We start from the raw sequence: 24908 nt of genomic DNA on the forward strand, positions 1-24908 counted from the left end.
TTGTATCTCTAGAATTTTAGTGTTTGACTCTAGCAAACCTTTAATCCGAGGTAGTGTTCAAAGAACCCCAATGGATGGAGAATGGGATCTTCTAGAGACTATAAAATGAGCATTGTAAATAAAATGTCTGTTGTTTGATTTTATATGTTATTTTACTATTAAATATTTAGTTAATATCTATATATGTGGTATAATCTGGATGAAACTTGTTTTCATTATTATCTGACAGGCCAGAATTTGGGAATGGCTACCATTATCTGCCAAAAAAGAAGCTGAGAATAAGTTAATTCACAACACTCAAGGAGACAATGAATGGGATCAAGCGTAATGTATATTTTATCTCATTTAACTACATTTTTGTCGCACTAACTATGTGTCAAAGGTTGTTTTATATGCTTTACAAAATTTGATTCATAACAATCGTCTTTGTGAAATACTATTATTATCTCTATTTTACAAATGAGAAAACTCTCTTCATTCTCTTGGGAAAATCCAGAACTAGGTGCACCTCGTTTGAAACTGCATGACAGAAAAAGTCCACCATAGATATTATACAAAACTAATGTATCAAAAGGAAAGAAAACATTGAGCCTTTAGACCCAGAGAGGGACTGTATTTTTTTTTTTTTTTTTTTTTTTGCGGTACACGGGCCTCTCAGTGTTGTGGCCTCTCCCATTGCGGAGCACAGGCTCCAGACACGCAGGCTCAGTGGCCATGGCTCACGGGCCTAGCCGCTCCGCGGCATGTGGGATCTTCCCGGACCGGGGCACGAACCCGTGTCCCCTGCATCGGCAGGCGGACTCTCAACCACTGCGCCACCAGGGAAGCCGAGAACTGTATCTTTAAAATAAGTCATCTCAAGAACCAAAATACGTTTAGAAAATTCGTTAAAATCCTCAATCAAATGCAAAAACCCAAGAACTCATAACTATAAAGGTTCAGGCAAAATAAGAGAGCAAATCAGTAAGATTTAATCTACTACAGTAATTTTTTTGGAGGGGGAGAAAGTTTTATTATCAAGTTAATGTAAATCCTCTTAAAAACTTTGTTAGAATGCTTCTGTCCCACTCTTGGCTCAAATCTACTTAAACACTGCAGCACTGATTGGCACAAAATTATCTGTGGTTCAGAGAAATGTCTCTAAAGACTAACGTTTAATTATGTCCATTCTAAGAGTTTGTGGTATGAATTTGAAGGGTGGATATAATTTCTTGACTTAGATCCTCGTATCCTGATAGCGCTTTTTCCCCCCAACTTTACTGAGATATAATTGACATATAACACTGTGTAAGTTTGTGTACAACACATTGATTTCATATACTTATATACTGCAATAGAGTTAATGCCTTAGCATTAGGTAATGCCTCCATCATGTCACATAATTACAATTTCTTTCTGTGGTGAGTATAATAATTTTTAATTGTCCACTTATGTATATGTCTTCTTTTTTGTTTCAGGTTTCAATTACAGGCCCTGCACGTAACAGGCATTAAGAAAATGTTTGATGAATAAATGTATGAATCTACTCCTCCCTTTTCCATAAAAATAATTACTGAACATATGAGTAACTTAAATAAACCCAGTATGGCTTCTAAACAAGGGAGCCCCCAATTTGATATTCTGTGGTCTGTCATGCTCAAATGTAGAAGATAAATAACATCTTAAATGTACTCTTATTGAAAAGATCTTGTTTTGCGTCTAAAGCATAAAGATTCCAAATGAAAGATTTTGGTTCTTTCTTCTGTAGCAAACATATCCATTAAAATATAATGATGAGTAGACGGTATTTAAAATTTTTAAGTGACTTCTTTTATTTTCAAAGGATTTAAATATCTTTATATATCTAAAATCAATGCTACCAACTCTTGGCAAAAAAATGAAGGGTTAAAAGAAACTACGGATATTTCAGCTAAAGATTCCAGCTAGATTTTAAGGGGACTGGTGGTTAATGAATTTTCAGGTGAATAAAAACTGCCTCAGGCTGCTGCTGTGGTGCTTTGATATCACTTGGCAGTCATTTGCAGGCTTAACAGGAAAGAAGACTAGTGAAGACTATATCACAACATTCCCTGTAACTCCAGTCCTTGTTCCAAGCACAATCCCATTGCTGTCTGGGTGATCTGAGAATAAATGCTTTCAAGACACACACATAAAAAGGGATTTTGTAAGTAGTATCCGGCAGGAACCTCAGTATCAATCTGCAAAATAACAAAACCTGCCTGACAGACTGATCAGAACATAGGTTTATCTTCTATGTTGTGACAGCCATTTCCATGTTTTTGCGATTATATGGTTTTAGACAAAGCAATCATTTTAGCAACTTTTTATCATTCTTCCCAAATAGCAAAGACTCAAGTGGACATCTTTGTAATACAGTTGTCAGTATTTCTGACCCTCTTGTTTTGCGACATGACAGTCACAACCCCTACTCAATAGTTTCTGGGAATGAAGTCCATTGTAATGAAGGTGATCCTGTTAAAAATATTTAAAATATTTTAATTGTTAAATCAGTTTTGGTTACGTGCAATGTGGTTCAAAGGCAATCAGTGTTCCCCATAAGCTGCGCCCACACGCGTGCGCGCGCGCACACACACACACACTCATCACAGTAATGCGCACGCTAGAATGAGCTCCATAAAGGAAGGAATCTTCGTCTGTTTTGTTCACTGCTGTTTACCTAGCACATAGAACAGCACCTGGAACACCACAGGAACCCTATATTTGTGGAGAGAACTGTGCCATACAAAACACAGTGCTTGTGGCTTTATGTGTATATAAACTGAACGTTCCCCAGAACAACACTGAAAAGTATGAGGTTCTGTTTTCCTTGACTTCATCTTCCATCTTCTGTACTTCCAAGTCCCTGTCAAATCTACTCTGTTCTCTGTGGGCATCTAACAATGTCAAAAATCATATTAATATTTATAACTTTTACATAATGCTTACAATGTCCAGAAACTGAGCTATGCACTTTACATTTTCACTTAGTTCCCACAATAATGTTATAAATCAGGTGATGCTGTAACTCTCATTTTAATTGACGAGACAAACTGAATTACAGAGAGGTAAGTACCTTGAACTACACAAACTAGAATCCCTGACCTCATCAACTTATCATATGGCCTCCCGATGACCTTCTACTAGCTAAGCCCTTTTCCTTACCAGCATGTGAGAGGACAGGCTACCCTTCTTTTCTTATGTCTCAAAATCCCCACTTCGCTTCTCAGTTCTCTTTCCCCAACCCGCCAATGCCAATGCCAGAATCCCTCCTCTCTGTCTCAACTGGAATCAGTATGCTCTCAGGCACGTAGGATGGCTGACTAAACTTGTTACCCATTAGTGTAAATGTTCCCATCAATGGATTGCCTAAGCCAAACATTTCTATCTTCAACCTTAATCTCTGCTGCTTAATGATAATAATAGATGGTTTTATCGAGTCATTAAGGAATTTGGCCATCAGCAAAAATGGAGAAAAATATCTCCCAACATAGATATAATTTCATTAATTTGATACTGCTCATTATAAAGCTTACTTACCTATTTGTCAAGCATTGTGTTAGGTGATGGGGATACAAAGTTGGGTAAAGCAGAGCCCTGTCCTCTCAGAACTAAAGAAGAGAGGGAACAGAGAAAAATGGCATTGATGGTTTTAAATAAGGTAACGATGGTGGCCCCAAGGAGAGAAGATTAAGTGTGCCTGAAGAGGTCAGATAAGTTTTGACAACAAAGGTAGTTTTTATGTGAGGTCTTAAGAAAAACAATATTAGAGAGAGCAAGAAATGGGGGACTTTAGATTGGGAAAAGGAACAATGCGAGCAAAGGTGAAGAAATGGGTAATTGCATGGATGGACCTAGAGGGCATTATGCTAAGTGAAATAAGTCAGACAGAGAAAGACAAATACTGTATGATTTCACTTATATGTGCAGTCTAAAAAAGAAAACAAATGAACTAACATAATTCAACAGAAACAGAGTTATAGATACTGAGAACAAACAGGTGGTTGCCAGAGGGGAGGTGGATGGGGGTATGGGTGAAATAAAAGAGGGAGATTAAGACGTACAAACTTCCAATTATAAAATAAATGAGTCCGGAGATGAAATGTACAACATGAGGAATATAGTCAATTATACTGTAATATCTGTGTATGGTGACACATGGTAACTAGACTTTTCATCGTGATGATTTTGTAATATAAAGAAATATCCAGTCACTATGTCATGCACCTGAAACTAACATAGTGTTGTAGGTCAATTATTCTTTAATTATTAAAAATATATGCATATATAGACACAGAGTAAATGCATCAAACTGCTCATGGTCATTACCTATGAGAGGTGGGGATTATGGGTGATTGTTACTTTTTACTTTATCCTTTTATGTATTTCTAGTTGAATGCAATGAACATGTATCACTTGTAAAATTAGAAAGAAAACAATAAATGTCATTAAAAATGAAAAATAAATCCCAACCTTATAATAAGTTAGGAAATTGAAATATATGCTACATCTGAAGCTAATAAAAGAATAGAAATTAATCCAACAAAGTGTACCACTTTAAAAAGGGGAGAAAAGAACAATATATAAGAGTTTCAGTTCTGTCTTCACCAGTTCTCGACACTGTCAATTTTTCAAAAAACAATTCAATCGGTGTGTAGTAGTAATTTATTTACTTTAAAATTTTTTTTACTTTTTAGTTTACATTTTTTTAAATGACTAATGTTGTAGAGTATCTTTTTACATGCTTGTTTGCCATTCGTATTTCTTCACTGGTGAAGTATTTGGATCTTTTGACATTTTAAAAAATTGGGTTGTTTTCTTACTGTTGAGTTTTAAGTTACATATTTTGAATTCAAGTAAGTTATCAAACATACATATTGAAAATCTTTTGAAATGTATAATTACATGTGTGTTTAGAAACTGACAATCTATGTTAATTAGAATATGGGGTGGTGATGGGAGGAAAGAGTCTTCACTGAGGTAGGAACAAAGGCTACAGAAACCAAAAGGACCACTGGGTCCCTAGTCCTGCATAAAGAACAGTCCTCCGAGCCTACAAGGCAATGGTCAGGGGACACTCAAAGCCATCTTCCTAAAACCACCAGTTTGGGGAATGTACTATGTATAGCATAGAATGCAAAAGACCTGAAGTTTTACAATAAAAGAGAGGAGTTTTATACTGATTTGTTTAAAATTAAATAACAGATTGTAGAAAGAAATTTGTTTTACTAAAAGTTAAGGATGATGAATCACACTAAATTTTAATGAGGAGAATTTTGTAAAACAGGAACTTCAGGTATGTTTTGAAAAACTAATTATAAAATAAATATGATCCTTACCTTATTATTTCTTTCTGTGTTCATGGAAAGGTTGCCTAATTATGCTTAACACACATAATTGCTCCAAGGAGAAGCAACCCAAGTAGGGGATGCTGTAGCTTGAGAAAATCCATTCTCTACCAAAAGAATAGATAGCTCATCAATAACTGAATTAATATTATTTTTCCTTTCCTTAAGTGTCCTTGACGTTTGTCTAGAATGATTTAGGCAGTACCAGTGGGGAGGCAGGCAGATGATACATTCCTATAAGTAAGTCATGTTTATTCTTAATAAATTTTAAATATTGTAGAAACAATCACAGTAGTAGAGTCTGAGTTGTCTGGCTGCTTTCTTAGGGTACTAATTTATTTTTTAAAAGAAATCCTTAAGTTCTCAATTTAGAGATGATTAGAATAGAAAAATGTTTAAAGAACTAGAGGAATTCTTGGGTAGCCTGTATCAGCTGTAATACACTATAGTACTCTTAATCTGTTGCTCTGTGCCCCTCACACTCCCCGCCAGCCCTCTCCTCTTCTAGTAATCCCAACTCCCTCATAACACAACCATCTACCAGTTTCTCCAGCCAAAAATCTAGCAGCCATCCTTTATTTCTCTCTGCACTTTAGCTCTTACATCCTTGCCATCGATAAATCCTGCTGCTTCTACTTACCAAATATATCACAAAAGGGCTACTTCTCTCCACTGCCAGCACCTCAGCACCCCCCACAGTCCCTTCTCTACTAGACTACTTCAAACCCTCCAAGCGTCTCCATGCTTTCATTATGAATCATTCTCCGTAGAAGAGCCAGTATCATCAACTTTAAAGGCTGGATCTCTATAGTACTTAATATATTTAAAAATATATAAAGAAAAATAGAGCTAACATTAACATAGCCACTAGGAAATTGATTGAACTAGGAAAGAAAACTTTACCAACACATTTAAATCCCCTTATATATCTCTCCCCAATCAACTTTCCCATTCATTAACCTCCAACATTCCTGTATTTGATGTTTACCAACACACCTCTTCTGAGGGAATCTATTACATGTATCTGTAAGCAACATATAAATACTATTTCTGCATTTTTAAAGTTTGATAAAATATTTAGCCATTCTCCCGTGACATTCTCTTCCTTAAAACTTAGTTCTAAAGAGGACTCCCCTTCACTCACAGAATGAAGACAGCTAGTGAGGTCATGTCCTGTGATGTTTCATAGACTCAGAGATGGCCCTAATGTGACCTTGGTGTTTTCCCAAGAGTATAGATAGTGCATAAACAGTGTCAACCTCATGATACTTAAAACTGTCTGAACCTCAGTTTACACATGAAGTTTCCAGAAGAATGAATTAAAAGACTGAAAATTATCATATTAAAAATAATTCATCATACTTAGGGAAAAGTAATTTGTCTTATCGTATAAATGACAATTTCAACAAGAGTATAAATTAAATGCAATTATATAAACTGGAAGATAGGGTATTTACATCCAAACATCATTCTAGTAATGGGCAGTTTAGATACATTCGATATAATAAAAATTTAGGATGTTAAAAATATCTACATTTTGGGCATCATAAAAAAGCAAAGACAGGAATTCTTCCTGCCCACTCAGGAACTCACAAATTTTTGCATAACAATTCCACAAACTGATCTCAGAAACAGAGCAGTGATACATTTTCTATGAGTACAGGCTGTGAAATACTATGGATTGTGCTTTATATAATACTGTTTGAGGCAATCTGTATAAGAAATAACATCAAGATTCATAATTGCACAAATCTGAAAGGCCTTACACTTCTCATCACAAATTACCCTACTGTCATAACTCACAAAGAAGTAATTGTAGTATTTTATAAACTGTTTACTGTCTAAGATTGCAAATTGTTTAGCTAATTCATACAAATTTTTTGGCTGCAAATCTTCAATGTCATAGGCCTGGGTCAGGGTATACTCCAGCTTCCAATTAGATTTCCCCTTTAGATTAGCATCTGTCAGGTTCAAATAATACTGTAGCACATCCTATAGTTAAAAAGAGTAACAAAGCCTGGTTCGTTTTTTGGCATATGAAGTACTACATATCAAGAAGAGTTCTTATTAGGATTTATGTGACATTCTTAATTTAAAGTATAGTCATTTTAAGAAGTGTGCATTGCTTTTAAAGAAAAAGAGTCCTGATAGAAAAATCTATATATTTTTTCATTTAAAAAATAATGAGGGCTTCCCTGGTGGCGCAGTGGTTGAGAGTCCGCCTACCGATGCAGGGGACCCGGGTTCGTGCCCTGGTCCGGGAAGATCCCACATGCCGCAGAGAGGCTGGGCCCATGAGCCACAGCCGCTGAGCCTGCGTGTCTGGAGCCTGTGCTCCACAACGGGAGAGGCCACAACAGTGAGAGGCCCACGTACCGCAAAAAAAAAAAAAAAAAAAAAAGAAAGAACATCATACAAAATAATCCAACTATACAGAGGGACTTACAAAATAAAAAGCGTTCAATTCACACACATCAGAAGTAACCACTGCTAACAGTTGTATATAAATCAGTCACATGCAGGAGGTGGCTTGTACCAGCCCACAAATGCTGACTGTCAAATTTTCAGGCATCTTGCAAGTTAGTTGGTATCACTTTGGCAGCTTGAAATTGGCCATGATGGGAGTATTTATTCCATGGAAATTGGCAAACACTACAAATCAAAGCACTTTTCCCCCTGCCCGGTGAACCAGCTGTTAAACATTTACCAGCACTCCAGTGTGCTGTTCTAGACTTTATGTACAAAGAAATATAAGTATTTAGAATATATATACCTATTTCCTAACTTTTTGGCTTTTTCAAAAAATGAAATTAAACTATACAAACTGTTTTGCACTTTTAAAAATGATATAGTATTATATCAGGTACATCTTTCTATGTCAGTATACACACACACACATGCACACACACGTGTGTGTGTATCTGAGATTCAGATCCAAAAATAGGCAACTAATAGTTGTAAAAGAATTCCTTTGGGGACTTCCCTGGTGGAGCAGTGGTTAAGAATCCGCCTGCCAATGCAGAGGACACAGGTTCAAGCCCTGGTCCAGGGACCAGGGGAGATCCACGTCCAGGAAGATCCCACATGCCATAGAACAACTAAGCCTGTGCGCCACAACTAATGAGCCTGCGAGCCACAACTACTGAGCCCACGTGCCACAACTACTAAAACCCATGCACCTAGAGACCGTGCTCCACAACAAGAGAAGCCACCGCAATGAGAAGCCCCCACTTGCCGCCACTAGAGAAAGCCCACGTGCAGCAACAAAGACCCAATGCAGCCAAAAATTAATTAATTAATTAATTAATTTTAAAAAATTCCTTTGGACTATTTTCTCAATTGTTTTATCTCCTCATTTAATTTAATGTTTATGGATTAAACTAGATTTTTTCTGCCCTATCTTTTCTTGTAAAAACATGCTCTAGGGATTAACAAATCTATCTCCTACTAAATTTACCTAGGAGAAGAATACAGTCACATCAATAGAGACGTCAACTGAGAAATTCTTTTCAAATTATATTTGTTGAAAGGGGCAGTACCCATAAGCTAAATGCCTGGCCTTTTGAGGCTGAATTGATATAGAGTCATGTACCAGCTCCAGAGAGCTTTTGTCTCAAAAGTTCCAACTCAATTTATTTTCCTTACAAAAAAAATTTTGCCAACATTTACTGAGTGCTTACTGTGAGCCAAGCATTTTTCCACGTGCTTTAAGAACAGTTGTTTGGGCTTCCCTGGTGGCGCAATGGTTGAGAACCTGCCTGCCAATGCAGGGGACACAGGTTCGAGCCCTAGTCTGGGAAGATCCCACATGCCGTGGAGCAACTAGGCCCGTGAGCCACAGCTACTGAGCCTGCGCGTCTGGAGCCTGTGCTCCACAACAAGAGAGGCCGCAATAGTGAGAGGCCTGCACACTGCGATGAAGAGTGGCCCCCACTTGCCACAACTGGAGAAAGCCCTCGCACAGAAACGAAGACCCAACACAGCCATAAATAAATAAATAATTAATTTAAAAAAAAAAAAAGAATAGTTGTTCATGTAGTCCTCACAGCAACTCAGTGAAGTCAGTAATATTTTAATCCCAGTTTTAAGGGGAATAGACTAGGACACAGAGAAGTAGGGTAAGACCACTCATGAGACAGTATGGTTTCAGAGCCTACATTCTTCTTCATAGCTGTGTTCAGGAGAAGAGTAATTAATAACAAATATGGAGTAGTGAAAAGTTTCAAATGTATGTAAGTCCACAAACAAGGCGCTACCCAATGAAACCCTTATCTAAGTAAATGTGAAGACCTTAGAAGACAGAAACAGCTTCCCAAAGGCTAACCTCATAAACTCACACTTAGAAAGCACTGACATTCCAAATATAAAAAAGAAGAAAAACATCCTGAGATTTCAACATAAAGTACGACTCACAATAGCTGTGCTGAAAACATTCAACTAAACTAATGAAAACTAAAAAGATATGCATAAATATGGGTCAATTCTAAAATTGTACCAACTTACCAGTAATTTATAATCACGAGGATCATATTGAAATAGTCTGACACCAGGATTGTTGGTCTGCTTTTCTAAAACACTCTTCACTGGAGTAACAGCAGGAGCCACAAACAAAGAATTTATCGGATTTCCTAGACAAAATATATGTACATAAGCATACATTTTTTAATAATTGAGTTTCACTATATTAAAAATATGAACAAATTCCAGATTAAGAGGTTAACAGAAGTAACGGCCAAATGACGTGTGACGCTTGATGGACCCTGATCTGAAACAACACTAAAGAGACACTTTTGAGAAAATAGGGGAAGTCTTACTATGAAGAGATTAAAAGAATTATTGTTGATTTTGTTAGGTAAGTTAATGGTATTATTATTATGTAAGTTATCCATATACTTAGCAATGAATACAGAAGCATGTAGGGCTGAAATACAGTTGATGTATGAGATTTATGTTCAAATACTTCAGAGAAAAAAGAATAAAGAATCATAGGTAAAATAAATGTGGCAAAGTCTTGACAGATATTGAATATAAGTGATGGTACATGGGGGTTTGTCTTATAATTCTCTCTACCTATATATATATTTGAAATTTTTCATAATAAAACTATCCAACTTATTACAAGTACACACACACAAAATAGACAAAGCTAGTTTTTTTTTGTACTCTACCTATAACAATATTCCAATAATTATATAATAAGAATTTGATTTAAGTGTCACCATGTTTTACATATATCTGCTATAACAGCAGCCCCCAACCATTTTGGCACCAGGGACCAGTTTTGTGGAAGGCAATTTTCCCATGGGTGGGGAGGGTGGGTGATGCTTCAGGCGGTAATGGGAGCGATGAGGAGTGATGGGGAACAGCAGATGACGCTTCGCTCTGGGCGGCCCCGTTCCTAACAGGCTGCAGACAGCGGTCCGCAGCCCAGGGGTTGGGGACCCCTGTATTATAGAACTAAATTTCTGAGTAAAAAAGCTACCAAATGCTGAAAATGGTCATTTTTACCAAGCCCACTCATTCTAGATGAAGAAGGTAAATAAAGCATTTCAAAAATGTTCCCCAAGGCTTCCCTGGTGGCGCAGTGGTTGAGAGTCCGCCTGCTGATGTAGGGCACACGGGTTCGTGCCCTGGTCCAGGAAGATCCCACATGCCGCGGAGCGGCTGGGCCCGTGAGCCATGGCCGCTGAGCCTGCGCGTCCGGAGCCTGTGCTCCGCAACGGGAGAGGCCACAACAGTGAGAGGCCCACGTAACGCAAAAAAACAAAAATGTTCCCCAATTACTGAAAAAAAAAATACATATTGATTTTCCTCCTGGCTGACTACTAAAAAATCAGAACTCTTATTTTGTTAACTCTCAGTTTTCTTGCCCTTATACAGAAGTTATCTTTAAAAATAGATAATCGTTGTCTTATTTAATGCTAGAGCTTCTTCTATTTTTTTTCTTTTAATGCTGAGTAGATGACAATGTCGATAAGCACTTAAAAGTAGGAGATTAATTTATTTTAAACCAACAGTAAATTGTGCTTTGCTCTTTAAATTCTGAGAAGTAAATCTAATCATATCAAAGGAAACTTGAGTCTAGCAGGTAAATAAAAAAGAGTGATTCTCTAAACTTGAGGACCTAAAAGAACATTTGAGTGAACTGAGGGTTTCAGAGGCTTTTGTGTCAACAGCAGTCAAATGATGACGGCCTTGTGGAGCTAAAAGGAAGAAACCCAGTGGCAGGACTAAATATGATTTGGACAGTTGCCATCACTCACAGAAGGTAACTGAGAAAAAGCAGGTGCTGGCAGGTAGATTTAATAAAACTTTTAATTTACTGGATCAGTAAAAATTAATGGATTTTTACTATTTTGTTCTAGCATCTTGGACTGAGGAGATGCAAATAGAATGTTATATTACCTTTTTTATCTGAAAGAACCATAATACTATCTCTGTGAGTGTGTCCATAAAATTGTCCTGCAATGATGTTACTGTATTTTCTAAAAATATCTATCAATTTCTCATTATAGTATTCTCTCATTGCTGTGATGCTCCTTGAATAAGGCAGGTACCCCACTGGAACATGAGCTATGATGTACACCTGGAGAAAGAAACACAAAGAGGACTGATGAGAATCTTTTCACACATTTTTCACAACAAAATGATTTAGATACCCAAGATTGAAAGTATATGAATTAAATTTTAGAAAGCAAATATACCATTTCTCCTATTTATTTACCAAAAAAAAGATGAAATTATGAAACTATTAATGGCCCTATATTTGCACTTGTCTATTGGAACTACATGGTTTATGATATAAGGTAACTGTGACATTGCTCAAATTTTTAAAAAAAATATCAACAGATGTCAATCAATCCCCAGAGCAATAAAAGCAAAATAAAACAAGCAACAACAGCAGAGGCAAATCACAAAGTGTTTCATGTAAGAATATCTTTAAATTTTAATACTTTTATTAATACCTGACCCCACACAAGTCTAATAAGTATACAAGTTTAACCCTCTGTTCATCCCATGATGATGTTGGTCTATGGCATCTACCTTCTCCTTATTTTGCTGAGAGATGTTCAGTGTATTTTCTAGCCATTCAAACTGATTTGCTGGGTCAGTCTTATTTAGGGTCACAATATTTGGGCCATAGTATAAGTTTGTGTTGAGACTGATGATCCTAAAGTTCAGATTAGTTGAAACTTTCTGTGAATAAAAGCCACCTATAAAAACAAATTTGAAACACATTCTGGAATAATACACACACAGATACATATACACTGTGAAAGCAAAATCTTAATTAAGGTTTTCAATCCATTTAGGCAAGTTATACTTATTTCTTATTCTTTAGTTTGCACATACATAGGCTGTCATTGGATAAGAATCAGATTTAACAAACATTTATTGAAAACCTACTATGTGTCAAGTCCAATGCTGCCACTTCCACAAATTGAGGTAACAACAGTTGTATCCAACATTCACTTGAAAAGATAACTAAATGTTTTGGCACTAGGCAATGAGGTACTGAATTTTATAAAAGAAAGATTAATACATCAACTTCTACTTTTGTATGTTTGGGGAATTAAGATAAGAGATATTGTGAAATCTAAAATCCAAAGAATGGGAACACACATGGATCTTGCCAGAGAATACTGAGGAAGAAATGTCAGATAAACCAGAGCTGCTACAATCTCAGGTGAGATGAGGCTTAACGGTATAACCCCACTCACACCTGTGAACCAGTGGTGACAGAACACCCTGCTCCCGTGGCACTTTCAGCCACTGGGACCCTGACCCTGCTTTCTTCACCCTGGGCCCACTCGCCATCCATGCCACTCCCCGGCTTTCAAACATGATAAGGCCTCCAGAGAAACTGGGCACAGGGACTCTGCAGAATTGGCACACCCAAGCAAACATTAAAGATCTAAGTCTAAACAACATGAACTGAGATAAAAAATAGAGATAAAATAGGGATGAGTAAATCTTTCACTTACCTTTCCTTAGAGTACTAATAGCTTCTTCATCCAGCCATGGCTTCCAGAGGCTTGCTACTGCATTGTACAGCTTGCTGGTGAATACAGGCAGTTGATCCTGGCCACAAACAATATAATCCACCAGTGAAACTCTGAAGATATGTGGATGAATTAATGTAAATATCACTTGAGCAGTTACTTCTATGTTAGGCATCTGGAGATGCAGGAATACTAGATAGACTTGATTTTCAAGGATTTACAACTTAACTGGGGAGATGGAGGACAAAATGCAACCAATCATCTGTAAGACAATGTGCTAGGTACCACCACAAGGGTTCTGGGAGTGGAAAAGCAAGAACAATCAAGTCTAGCCCAGAGAGTCAGCAGGGAGAGTGAAAAGAGCATTTGAACCAGAACTTGAATAATGATTTCATCAAGTTGACAAGAAAGGGAATCAAAGCAAAAATAATGGCTCAGACACCAACACAGTGCCATATACAGAAACAAGCCCTTGTTTCAGCGTGACTGGGGTATAGAATGGACGTGAGACACTGAAGGCAGGTTTTAGCCTGAGTATGTGGGACCTGGTGTAGCATGCCTAGGAGATGGATTTCAGAATTAAACAAAGTCCTCTGGAATGTTAATACTAGTATAAAGCTTTTTCACTTCTTGAATGAAGACTTATAACCACACGTTTTTGATTTTTTGTTTGTTTTATTGGAGTATAGAGTTGCTTTACAGTGTTGTGTTAGTTTCTGTTGTACAGCAAAGTGAATCAGTTGTACGTATACATATATCCTCTCTTATTTAGATTTCCTTCTCATTCAGGTCACCACAGAGCACTGAGTAGAGTTCCCCGTGCTATAAGGGTGAGGTAAAAAGGGAACCCTCCTGCACTGTTGGTGGGAACGTAAACTGATACAACCACTATGGAAAACAGTATGGAGGTTCCTTAAAAAACTAAGAATAGAACTACCATGTGACTCAGCAATCCCACTACTGGGCATATACCCTGAGAAAACCATAATTCAAAAAGAGTCATGTACCACAGTGTTCATTGCAGCTCTATTTACAATAGCCAGGACATGGAACCAACCTAAGTGTCCATCGACAGATGAATGGGTAAAGAATATGTGGCACATATATACAACAGAATAATACTCAGCCATAAAAAGAAACGAAATTGAGTTATTTGTAGTGAGGTGGATGGACCTAGAGTCTGTCATACAGAGTAAAGTAAGTTAGAAAGAGAAAAACATGTTTTTGATTTGAAGTCTCTTTATGTCAGCCTAAATCATATCGTTCTGATTTTTTAAAATAATATATGTATAATACATTACACCGTATTTTTATCATCCTATTTTATCATATTATAATAAAGTATCTTTATGGTGACATAAGCGCAGGGGAAGAAAAAAAACTTCAAGAAAATACATACTGAATAAAAACACAGAAATCATTTGTGAAATTGGGTAATTATTCCTATTTTTCATTTCAAAAAATTATGGTAAAAAACTGAAGCCATTTTCTTCACTCTCTTTATTTCCTTCTCTATATTGGTGACACAGACCTATTTCTTAAAGGAGTTTCCCTGTCATCAGTAATTAAAATTCTTAGTTTATTTTTTTTTTAAAGATGACACCCAAGTCACATTAGTTCCTAATACATGTGCCTAATACATAATGAAAATACGAATATATTCAGGGCAAGTAATAAGCAAATGACTTCCTTTAACTGAAACTGATTATCCAAAGGATATTTTCAATTCGTGTCAGCGATCAGAGTCATCTGTCTGAAAATTACACAATGGCTTAGGCCAATCTAAATTCTGATTAAAAATTGGTAATTATCATCATCATCATCAAAAACCTAATATCTTAGCCATTTGTTTACATTGGGATGGATGCCAAGATACTGGTATGGTCATGTAGAATCAAAATTATATAAACATTGCTCTAGATTTTTCTGTCTATTTTAAGTATGAAAAACATGAGCACCAGAGAAGTTAAGTGATTTATCCGGGGAGAGCTGGTCAGTCCCAGAGCTGGGTCTAAATCCCAGGTCTTTCTACCATCACTCTTACATCCAGTTATCTATTGCACAATGGGAAGTGACCCACTCACCAGTTTGGTAGCACCAGCCTTGCCATTGTAGGAGTACCTGAGGACCCTGGTCCAGACTGCTTCCTTGCCTGTCAATGGGAAGAAATCCCTGGGCTGTCCACACAAATATCTACTTCTGATGTAGTGGGTGGGAATTTGCGTCTGTATTTGTATGTTGATGTAGCTATGTTTAAATACATGTTTATGGGGTTTTAGTGGAGAAATAACACATCCGATTTATTTGTTACTAACATTCACTGGAATTTGATCTCAGATATGAGAAGTCTCCAGGAGAATTTGTTGTAGGGCTTTCGTGTTACATCTGACCTTCCTGAAACTGGGATGGAAGGACGGCAGTAGAATAATAGAAGGTTTTCAGGTATAAGGTCATAAGCTAGGAAGAGAAAAAAATTAACTGTTTAAGGTATAAAGGCTGCCAGTTTATCCTAGCTGTACATATAATCGGATATATTTTAGAAGTTGGATAGCATCTATATCTTGAATTATTATAAGATTTGGCTTTGCAGAAAGAAGGCAGAGATAAAAGTAAAATAAAACCAGTCCTCAGGGGAGTTAGGAAACATGTGTCCCATGTCACTGCTTCATGCTGCAAAACCACCACTTCACTTACTGAGGGCTTATTATGTGCCAGGTAGGAAACTATGCCCTTTCCACATAGTGTCGCTAATTCTCCCCAAAACTTTGCAAAGTAGGTATTACTGCTCTTGTTTACAAATGATCAGGGATAATTATGTGCATTATCCAAGTTGCTCAAGCTATTAGAAGCAGGACAGAACAGGTTTTTAACTTCCAGTGAATGTGACTCTAAACCCCACACGTTTTCTATTACAACAGTCTGCCTGTCACATAAAGCATATAAAAACAATGTGTGTAACCTCTGATTCCTGGAGATTGCCCATTCCCAAGCCTCTGCCCTGTGTGGTCTAACATCTCAACAGTAACAAAAGCTGACCACTGGTTGAAAGGCCAACTCGCAAAGACTCACATATTGTTCATCTCAAGACAGGAGGCCGGGCTCAAGAAGTCACTTGAAACTTAAGGTCATCATAGAGTGCAACTTTTCAAAGTCACATTATTCACATTCATTAACTATTATAATCAAAACCTTCATTAAGCAGCCTTTGGACATGAGATGGAAAAGATATGCTAAACCAAAAGAAAAATGTAGACAAAGAAAGGCATGAAAGTAAATATAATGTTTAGGAAATATTGATATGTTAGTCTGGCAAGAGTAAAGGATGTGTGAAAGGATGTTTGTTTAACTGAACACAAAAGATCCAGGATGTGGGCTCTCCCACTAAGTGATTGCGAGCACCGGAACAAGCAACTTAACATTTCTGGGCCTCAGTTTTCTCTTTTGTAAAATGAAGAGCTCATCTAGACAAGGGGTCAGCAAACTTTTTCTATGAAGGGTCAAAAAATAAATATTACTTTAGGCTTCTGGGCCACATAGTCAATGTGGCAACTATTCTACTCTGCTGTTACAGTACACAAGCAGCCACAGGCAAAACAGAAAGCATAGCCATGGCTGTGTTCCAGCAAAACCTTATTTACAAAAACAAGTGTCACACTGCATTCGGACCACAGGCCCTAGTTTGCCAAGCCCTGAACTAAACAACAATCTCTAAGATCTCTTGAATCTGAACAAATCTAAGATTCTACACTGCTATAGCAGATCGCTGTAACCAGCGCTGCTATCCGATTGTTATGCACAGGCTGTTTAAGAAACAGCCACCCTAATAGGTTGAAGCCTGGGCCGTATCAGGCATAAAAAATATTCTGAACATGCTCTCTACCTTGAATCACATCTTGAACATGGACCTCCCTTTTGGGTTCTTATGATGATTTGCTATGCTTTTGTTTTTAATCACAATCCAGCTTAGGTCAGAGTATGGGTAGTTTAGTAGGCCTAACAGAAATTCTGAAAAATGTAAACATTTGTCAACATTAACCGTTTTTGCTAACCTGAACATGGAAATTCAAATGAACAAAATTATTCAAAAGAAAGGAGAAACTGAGGAAGAATACAAAGGAAATCAAGAATTAATAACTCACAAACTAGGTAATTTGATTCCAAAATCTCGCTATGGATATAACTTTTTTTTTTTTTTTTTTTTTTGCGGTACGCTGGCCTCTCACTGTTGTGGCCTCTCCCGTTGCGGAGCACAGGCTCCGGACGCGCAGGCTCAGCGGCCATGGCTCACGGACCCAGCTGCTCCGCGGCACACGGGATCCTCCCGGACCGGGGCACGAACCCGCGTCCCCTGCATCGGCAGGCGGACTCTCAACCACTGCGCCACCAGGGAAGCCCTGGATATAACTTTTTATGGACTATTAGGAGTCCCTTTCAAGTCCCCAAAGCACTTGTCTTGCCTTCCTCGACGGTTAGCATTCAGAGCAAACTCCACCTCCAGGAGCGCCCCTCCCACGCCCTATCATCGGCTAGTTATCAGCATAATTTTGACACTATTGATGGAAAAAATCCTTTAAGCATTTCTAGAAGTTGTGGTCAAGTTTACCTGTGGCCAATAGTCATGATTACCCAGTGCAGGGAAAACCTGGAGATTTGGAAAGAGACTCTGGACTGTGGTGGTCATATTAGCAATCACATTTATGACCGTGTCTGTTGAGAGTTCACGCACTGGAACATGAGGTGGGCTATCCCTGAAAAGGAGACAGAATCATAGAGAACAAAATCAGTTGCTATAAAAAGTCACTAGACTCCCGTGTAATGCCTTGCTGTATTGTCATTGTCAAATTCCACTATAAATCAACAGATGATAAAGATAAATGATAAAACTACTCTTCATTTACCTTTGTCCCACAGGGAAGCCTATACAAAAGAAAATTTGTGAAATACAAAAGATAAACTGGAAATCTCAGTCTATTTCACTGCCTGACTGAAGATTTATAAGAGGCAAAAATTTTTAGCAATTAAAAGCACAGATTCCAGGGCCAAAAGTGCCAGGTTTGCCATTTATTAGCTGTGTGCACTTGGGCAAGTTACTTAGATACTCAGTGCCTTCATTTCCTTATCTGTAAAATGGGAATAATAATATCCATTGTGAAGATTAAATGAGTTACAATGTATAAATTAAAACAGTGCCAAGGTCATTACTTCAGGTCCAGGAAATATTAGGCCTCTTCACTCTGTCATGATGGATGGAATTTGTTAATTACACCACCAGAAGATGATGTTTGCAAAATCGCTATCACAGGTTAACTCCCATTGTTGCCTTTTGTTTTTGGATTATTTAATCAAGACCTATTATCACATTAATAAACACCTCAAGACACTGACACAAATACGCTGTTTATGGATTCATCTCTTAGTTAACATGGACATATTTCTAGAGCCTGTATTCTAAACAAACAAACAGAGAAACAAAACTGGGTCTTTTAAAGTTTTTCTTATCCCTAATAATGTTGATTAATTTGATCTAGTATTTTTTTAAACCCCAAGAATTCTTAAAACGTAATATATATTCTTATGAAATTCGGCATTCTAATGAAGTTTAGGACACTGTAGATACATACTGAGTAACTAAGGGTATTTATATAATCACTCACCCTGTCCATATCATAAAAGATGCTTCCTGTCCTGAATTTTTAATAAAATCAAATGCTGACAGAATGAGGTGATAAGGAGAATCACATAGAACATCTCCAAAAGGGCCAGGGTTGGAGGCGCTTGCACCTTTCGAGGAAGCGCACACTTTTGTGTGGTCATCTGTGATGTGGTAAGTAGGGTCTAAGTGTAAGTCAGTCACGTGCCAAAACTGTCCTGGTGATGAGAAAATAAATGCGGTTAAACCTACTTCTCTTTTGGAATTCCCATACCAATATTTACAGTATGACGAGACAGTTGCTCCACCCTGTGATAGAGGAAAGCCTTAGTCATTTAAATATTCATATGCCCTGAAGTTAAATACACTCCCTGTCAGAAATAAGGATTCTAAAGACAATAGGAAGACTTTACTAGAATTTACTATTTACACACATCAGAACTGATGAAGTCCCTCAAAGCATGACTACTTAATAAAGACTACAGGACAAACATAAGTTTGCATAGTGATATATATGGAGACATCCTTCTGGCAAGTCAATAATAATCCCATATTGTATCTTAATAGCATGTCTCCTTCCTTGTAGAATTTAAGGTTTTAGAATTTATTTATTTTCTTGTAGAAAAATGGACAAAAATATGTGTTTTATTAGGGTCACACAGTGAATAGATTGCAGAACTTGTAACTAATAAATCTCACTCCTAATTTCTTGTAAAATCTTGCCTCTCAATATTAATGAAAAAAAGAGTCTTCAGTTTAGCTTTCAGCCCAAAATAGCCAACTGCCAGAGGTTCTTAAAAGCTATTTAACAGAGGAACATCTTCTATCATACACTTGTATAAGATGTTTATAATATTAAGGGAAGCATTTGTTAAAGAAGATGCTTCCACTGGGTTTTCAGGGAGAAGCCCAAGACTCACTTGATAGCACCCCTGATTGGAAATCATCTTGAGAAAGATTCTTTCATTGAAGGAAACGCAGGTTAATCATAGTAGTATCTCTCTTTATTAAGTATTTACTATGTGCCAGACATTGTAATAAGCAATTTAAATATACTGTGTCATTTCATTCTCAAAACTACTCTCTGAAGTAGGAATCACTGTTCTCATTTTAGAGTTGAGAAATTAATGCTGGATCAGTTAGAGAATTTGCTCTAGTATATACAGCTTAATAAATGGCAGAGACAAAATCTGACCCCTCATTTTGAAGGGCCCTCAAGTTTGCTTATACTTAATTCACATATATCTTCAGTGATTTTGCTGCCTTCTCATATGCGACCAATAAACTGTTTTAATATTGAGACTTTTTCACACTTTGAATTTGGAGCTCACTCTGATTAGGACCAATTTACAATAGGAAACATCAGAAGTGACATAGCAGCAGTACTACACCAGAAGCATGGAGCAAATAAGTAGAATGCAAACTTTTATCTATACAAATGATAAAAGCTAACTATGATAAAAGCTAAGTATGCACCTTGGATAAAACCCAAAGCTGGATAATAAAGTAGAAAACTGAAAGCAGTTTACTTAAGGTGGAAAAGGTGTACTATATTTAGGATGTTATTTCTTTGCAAAGTTGTTGTAATTTTATAACACATTTAAGTTCACAGCTAAGAAGTGGTAGACAGAAGATCCAGAACAAAGTAGTCATTAAATAGTCTTTACGGTCAATTACTTGGTATTCAGCCCCCATTTGAAAACATTTGCCAAGAGTTATTTCCTTCCATAATGCAGAAAGTACTGCAACTCTTTTTCCAGCTTGGACATACTTTACCCAGCACATAAAGTGGTTTGGCAGATAGCTCAGAATCATCCTGGTGGCTGCCCTTCCTTGGGGTATAAATATATACTGCATCTCTATTTTACGTAAATATGTACATTATTATTCATAGAATGTTAATGTATGTAGTCAACTACACACAGAACAGCACAGTGTTATGGTTAAGGATGGGGGCTCTGGAATCAGACCGCCTTACTTCAAATCCAAGCTCTTCTTCCTAATCTAGTTGTATGATCTCGGCCTGTTTCACCTGTAAAATGGGAATAATATTATTGTCTACTGAATGAGGGTTAAGTGACTTAGTAGCAGAAAGAGGCTGGCATCTGGTAAGCTCACCATTAGTTGTATTGTTATTCATTTGTAATGTCAAGCTTGCATCTGAGATTGAATTTCCTCATTTCCAAGTAGTAGCTGAAATGTACTGAGTACTTACTGTAAGTTTAATACTGTTTCTTATGCTTTACGTGTATTGACTGACCATTATTTCCATTTTACAGGTAAGGAACTGCAGCACTCAGAAATTAAGTGCAAGTCACGTATGTCATATGCAGCAGAACCAAGACAGCAATTCAGGAAATCTGACTCCAGAGTCCACACGGCTCTTAACCACTGCACACAGTACCTCTCTGTGCGTGCTCACATTCAAATGTCCTTCCAGAAAACAGAAGTCCTTCCGTCTCACTTGCCTGGTGTAAAATAGATAACAGCTACACCTATAGGGGATACTGTGACAAGTAAGGGACATGAAATTATTAATATATTAAACTTTGTAAAACAAAACTGGAAACACATTAAGGACACATTCCTCTGATGTAACCTATTACCTGGATTTATATATCCCCAGCATCCAGAATACATCTGACCTATAGTAGGTCCTCAACAAACATTCTTTAATTAGGCACAGGCAGATTCAGAATTTCCTCAATATCACATGGTGACTCAGTAATGAAAGCTGAAATGGAACCTGTCTCTCCAGACTTGCAGTCTAGCGCCCTTTCCACTACATTGGATTGCTAGACAGATAAGTGAGGAAATAATTATGTAGGTGCACTGAAGGGTGTCTTTAAATAGAAGCCAAGAATGGAGCCCTGACAGGTTCTTAACCTGGGATTTATGAATAATGAACCTCTGGAGGCCTCACGTCCCACCTCTAATGAAATTTATACAAAATACTGTGTGTGTGTGTGTGTGTGTGTGTGTGTGTGTGTGTGTGTGTGTCCAAGGCCAGAGACCTGGCCTGTGGCAGAGCCCACACTTCAATTGATTCTCTGGTTCGCAGTCCAGTGTTCTTTTCACTACACAACAATTGTTTTCTTGTTCTGCAGATAATCTTTAAAAAGATTCCCACATATGTATATGTGCATGTGTGTGTGTGTTTTGTAAACATATCTGGATAAATGCTCAAAACAATCTTATTTTATCTTTGGGATAATGTATCCCAAAGAAGCTAGTATATCATAATTCAGATGTTTGGACATATGGTTGTTGTTTAAAATAGGTGTTTTTGTTTATTTCTTTATAATGTCAGTTCCTACCAAATACTCCATCAGGTCCTGACTTACTAAATCTAAAAAATTGTGGCAAACACAACCAGGTGAAGTCTCCCTGGGCTATTGTCCTCTGACCACTGGGACTTGACAGTACAGAAAGTTGAGACCGGGAATTGGCGCGCGCGCGCACACACACACACACACACACACACACACACACACACACCACGGTGTAAAGAAGTCCTAGCATTTGGGGTGGGAACAGGGGGAGAGAGAAGGTCACATCAAGCAGAAAGCATATGAATTAATATATCCAATGTGAACCTGCTGAATGGACACTTCAGCAGGTCTTTGAACCTTGGTTCCCCCTCTCCCTCTCTCTTCCCCAGGTGTAGCTTCCCTACAGAAACAGGGCGGTGTGAAGTGGAGACTCACTAGACCCCAGAAAGCTGTCATTGAGGCCTTCAGCAATCGGATCCTTAAAACCAAACGGTGCATTTGCCATGGGTGGGCCTCCTGCATCCTAGGACATTTTATCTCAAAATCCTAGACAGCCACATAATTAAAGAAAAACAGCTTTAATGAAGGCAGAAGCCAGCAGCATGCATAAGTATTTGAGGACAATTTCTTGTTACCACTGACAGTTGGGAAATAAGATTGACAGTTCTTGCTTTCAACTGCCTGACAGCTGAGTCATGAGGACTTGGCTCCTGAACAAACAGGAGGCATTTTTTGCCCAGAGCATTTCCGAAATCATGTGAGAGTCAAGTGATGGAGAAGAGAGGAGGTTTCAGAGCCAAGTACTAAGCTGTTTCAGAGACAGCTATGACCAAACCACAGAACACAACTCCACCCATCCCATTTCGCCCCCTCTAGATAACAAAGCAATTATGTTTTCAGTTGAGTCAGGGAGGTGAGGGTGGGCACCTTGACCTTTAGCACTGAAGGCTCAGGTGGCATCACAAAATCTCTCATCCAACGTTTATCCATTCTGGACCAGTGGTTCTCAGACTCTAGCATCTATCACAATCACCTGGACGATTTGTTAAACAGATCGTTGGGGCTCAATTCTCCGAGAGTTTCGGGTTTGGCAGGTCTGGGATGGGGCTAAAAACTTGCATTTTTAACGCGTTTAAGCGATGCTGGTGCTACTGGTGCCGGACCCCACTTTGAGAACCACTTCTGTACAGGCGCTGGGCTAAGCGTTGGGAATGAATTAACATCGGCCCTGCCGGCGGGGAGCCCAGGGGCGTCCAGGTAAAGTGAAGGCCCCGTGCGTTCTAACGTAGACTAACCAGCGCGGAGCGCCAGGGCCGCAACCGCGCTGGGGTTGGAGGGGTGGGAAGAAAAGACCACCAAATTTGACGCGCAGAACAGAAGAAACTCAGTCCCACTGAAATTTATGCTGCTGAGAAGCTGAAACCCCGCAGCTCCCCCTCTGCTCTGGGCAGATTCGGGGCCTCTGGAAATGCGGGACACCCAGCCCCCAGCTTCTTTTTTCCTTGAGACACCCAGTTTTTCCTTCCTTTCCTCCGGGCACAAAACACACCTGGAGACGCAAAGCGAAAACAACTGCACGGGAGGAGCAGCGGCCCCCACTGTCCGCAGCCAGTCCCGGCCTCCCCGCCGAGCCGAGCTGGCGCTCGTGTCCTTCCGTCGCCCTCGCCCTCCCCGCGCCCCGAAGGGGGAGTCGCAGCCCAGAGCCTTGGCTGGGGCCACTGCTGCCCACACGCACTTTTCTCGGCTTTGCGCAGGCGCTCTGGCCGCCGCTCCCGGGCAGCTCCCAGCAGGATAAGGGTACAGACGACTCACCCACCGCCGGACTGGGACTCGGGCCGCCAGCGGGAGCCAGAGGCAGTCCGAGGCCGGGGCGGCAGTGCCAAGCAGCCAGCAGGCAGCAGACGAGCGCGCCCAGCCGCGCCATCGCGGGTCGCGGCCACGGGCCTGGGAGACCTATTACAGTCCCGGGGCTCCACACGACCGTAGGGTCCGGGGCTGGGGAGGAGGAAGACCTCTGCTGGGGTTGACGCCCAGTGGTCACGTGAGAGGGCAGAGTCCTTAATGAGTAGGTTCGGTTGACTTTCAACAGCTGTCTAGCTATAATCTGGCTTTTCCCGTTGCTGTTTGTGTCTCAACGTCAGTAACTGGCCTGGGAAGGAATGTGCTTGGAGCAACCCCTCGCAGATCATCTTCCCTAAGTGCCACCTGACCCTGAGCGCATGGGACTCCTCTGCAGAAGTGATGCAGAGAACCTCGAAGTGTCTCAACTTGAACTAGGTCAGCAGAGATTTGGGATACAGTGGATCTGAGTGTGGGCCCTCGACCAGCCGTGTCAGCACTACCTGGGAAGTCTAGTTAGAAGGGAAAATTCCCAGGCCGGGCAGGGACCTACTGAGCCACAAACTCTGAGGGTGAAGCCTAGTCGTTTGTGTGTACAAGTCCTCTACGTGACGCTAAAGTGATGGTGATGTTTGAGAACCACTGCTCAGAAAACACTAGGTTTCAGTTTTTTATTCGTTTGGCTTTTTTTCTTTGTTTTTGAAACTGAGAACAATGTCTCAGAACCATATTCTATGCATTCCAGAGATATACAAAAATCATAGAACTGGTTGATTTTACTCTTCAAGGAATTTTTGAA

The 24908-nt window shown here is 39.0% G+C and overlaps 1 protein-coding gene across 2 annotated transcripts; it reads right to left on the minus strand.

Annotated features, from left to right (window-relative positions):
* Positions 1-100: 100 nt before the first annotated feature.
* On the minus strand, positions 101-24258 carry SMPDL3A (sphingomyelin phosphodiesterase acid like 3A). Of its 2 annotated transcripts, XM_060030018.1 has the most exons (8): positions 24083-24258; positions 19003-19216; positions 17952-18096; positions 13331-13427; positions 12390-12559; positions 11751-11931; positions 9849-9973; positions 101-7337 (listed from the first exon to the last, which is right to left on the minus strand). In XM_060030018.1, exons 1-8 carry the CDS (start codon positions 24192-24194, stop codon positions 7020-7022), a joined length of 1362 nt encoding a protein of 453 aa, XP_059886001.1. In that variant the 5' UTR covers positions 24195-24258; the 3' UTR covers positions 101-7019. The 2 variants fall into 2 exon arrangements, with proteins under 2 accessions (XP_059886001.1, XP_059886003.1); XM_060030020.1 differs by lacking the exon at positions 19003-19216 and having other exon boundaries at positions 24083-24174.
* Between the last annotated feature and the right edge of the window lie 650 nt (positions 24259-24908).

The sequence above is a fragment of the Delphinus delphis genome, chromosome 14 (genome assembly GCF_949987515.2).
Source record: "Delphinus delphis chromosome 14, mDelDel1.2, whole genome shotgun sequence".
NCBI classification, from domain to species: Eukaryota; Metazoa; Chordata; class Mammalia; order Artiodactyla; family Delphinidae; genus Delphinus; species Delphinus delphis.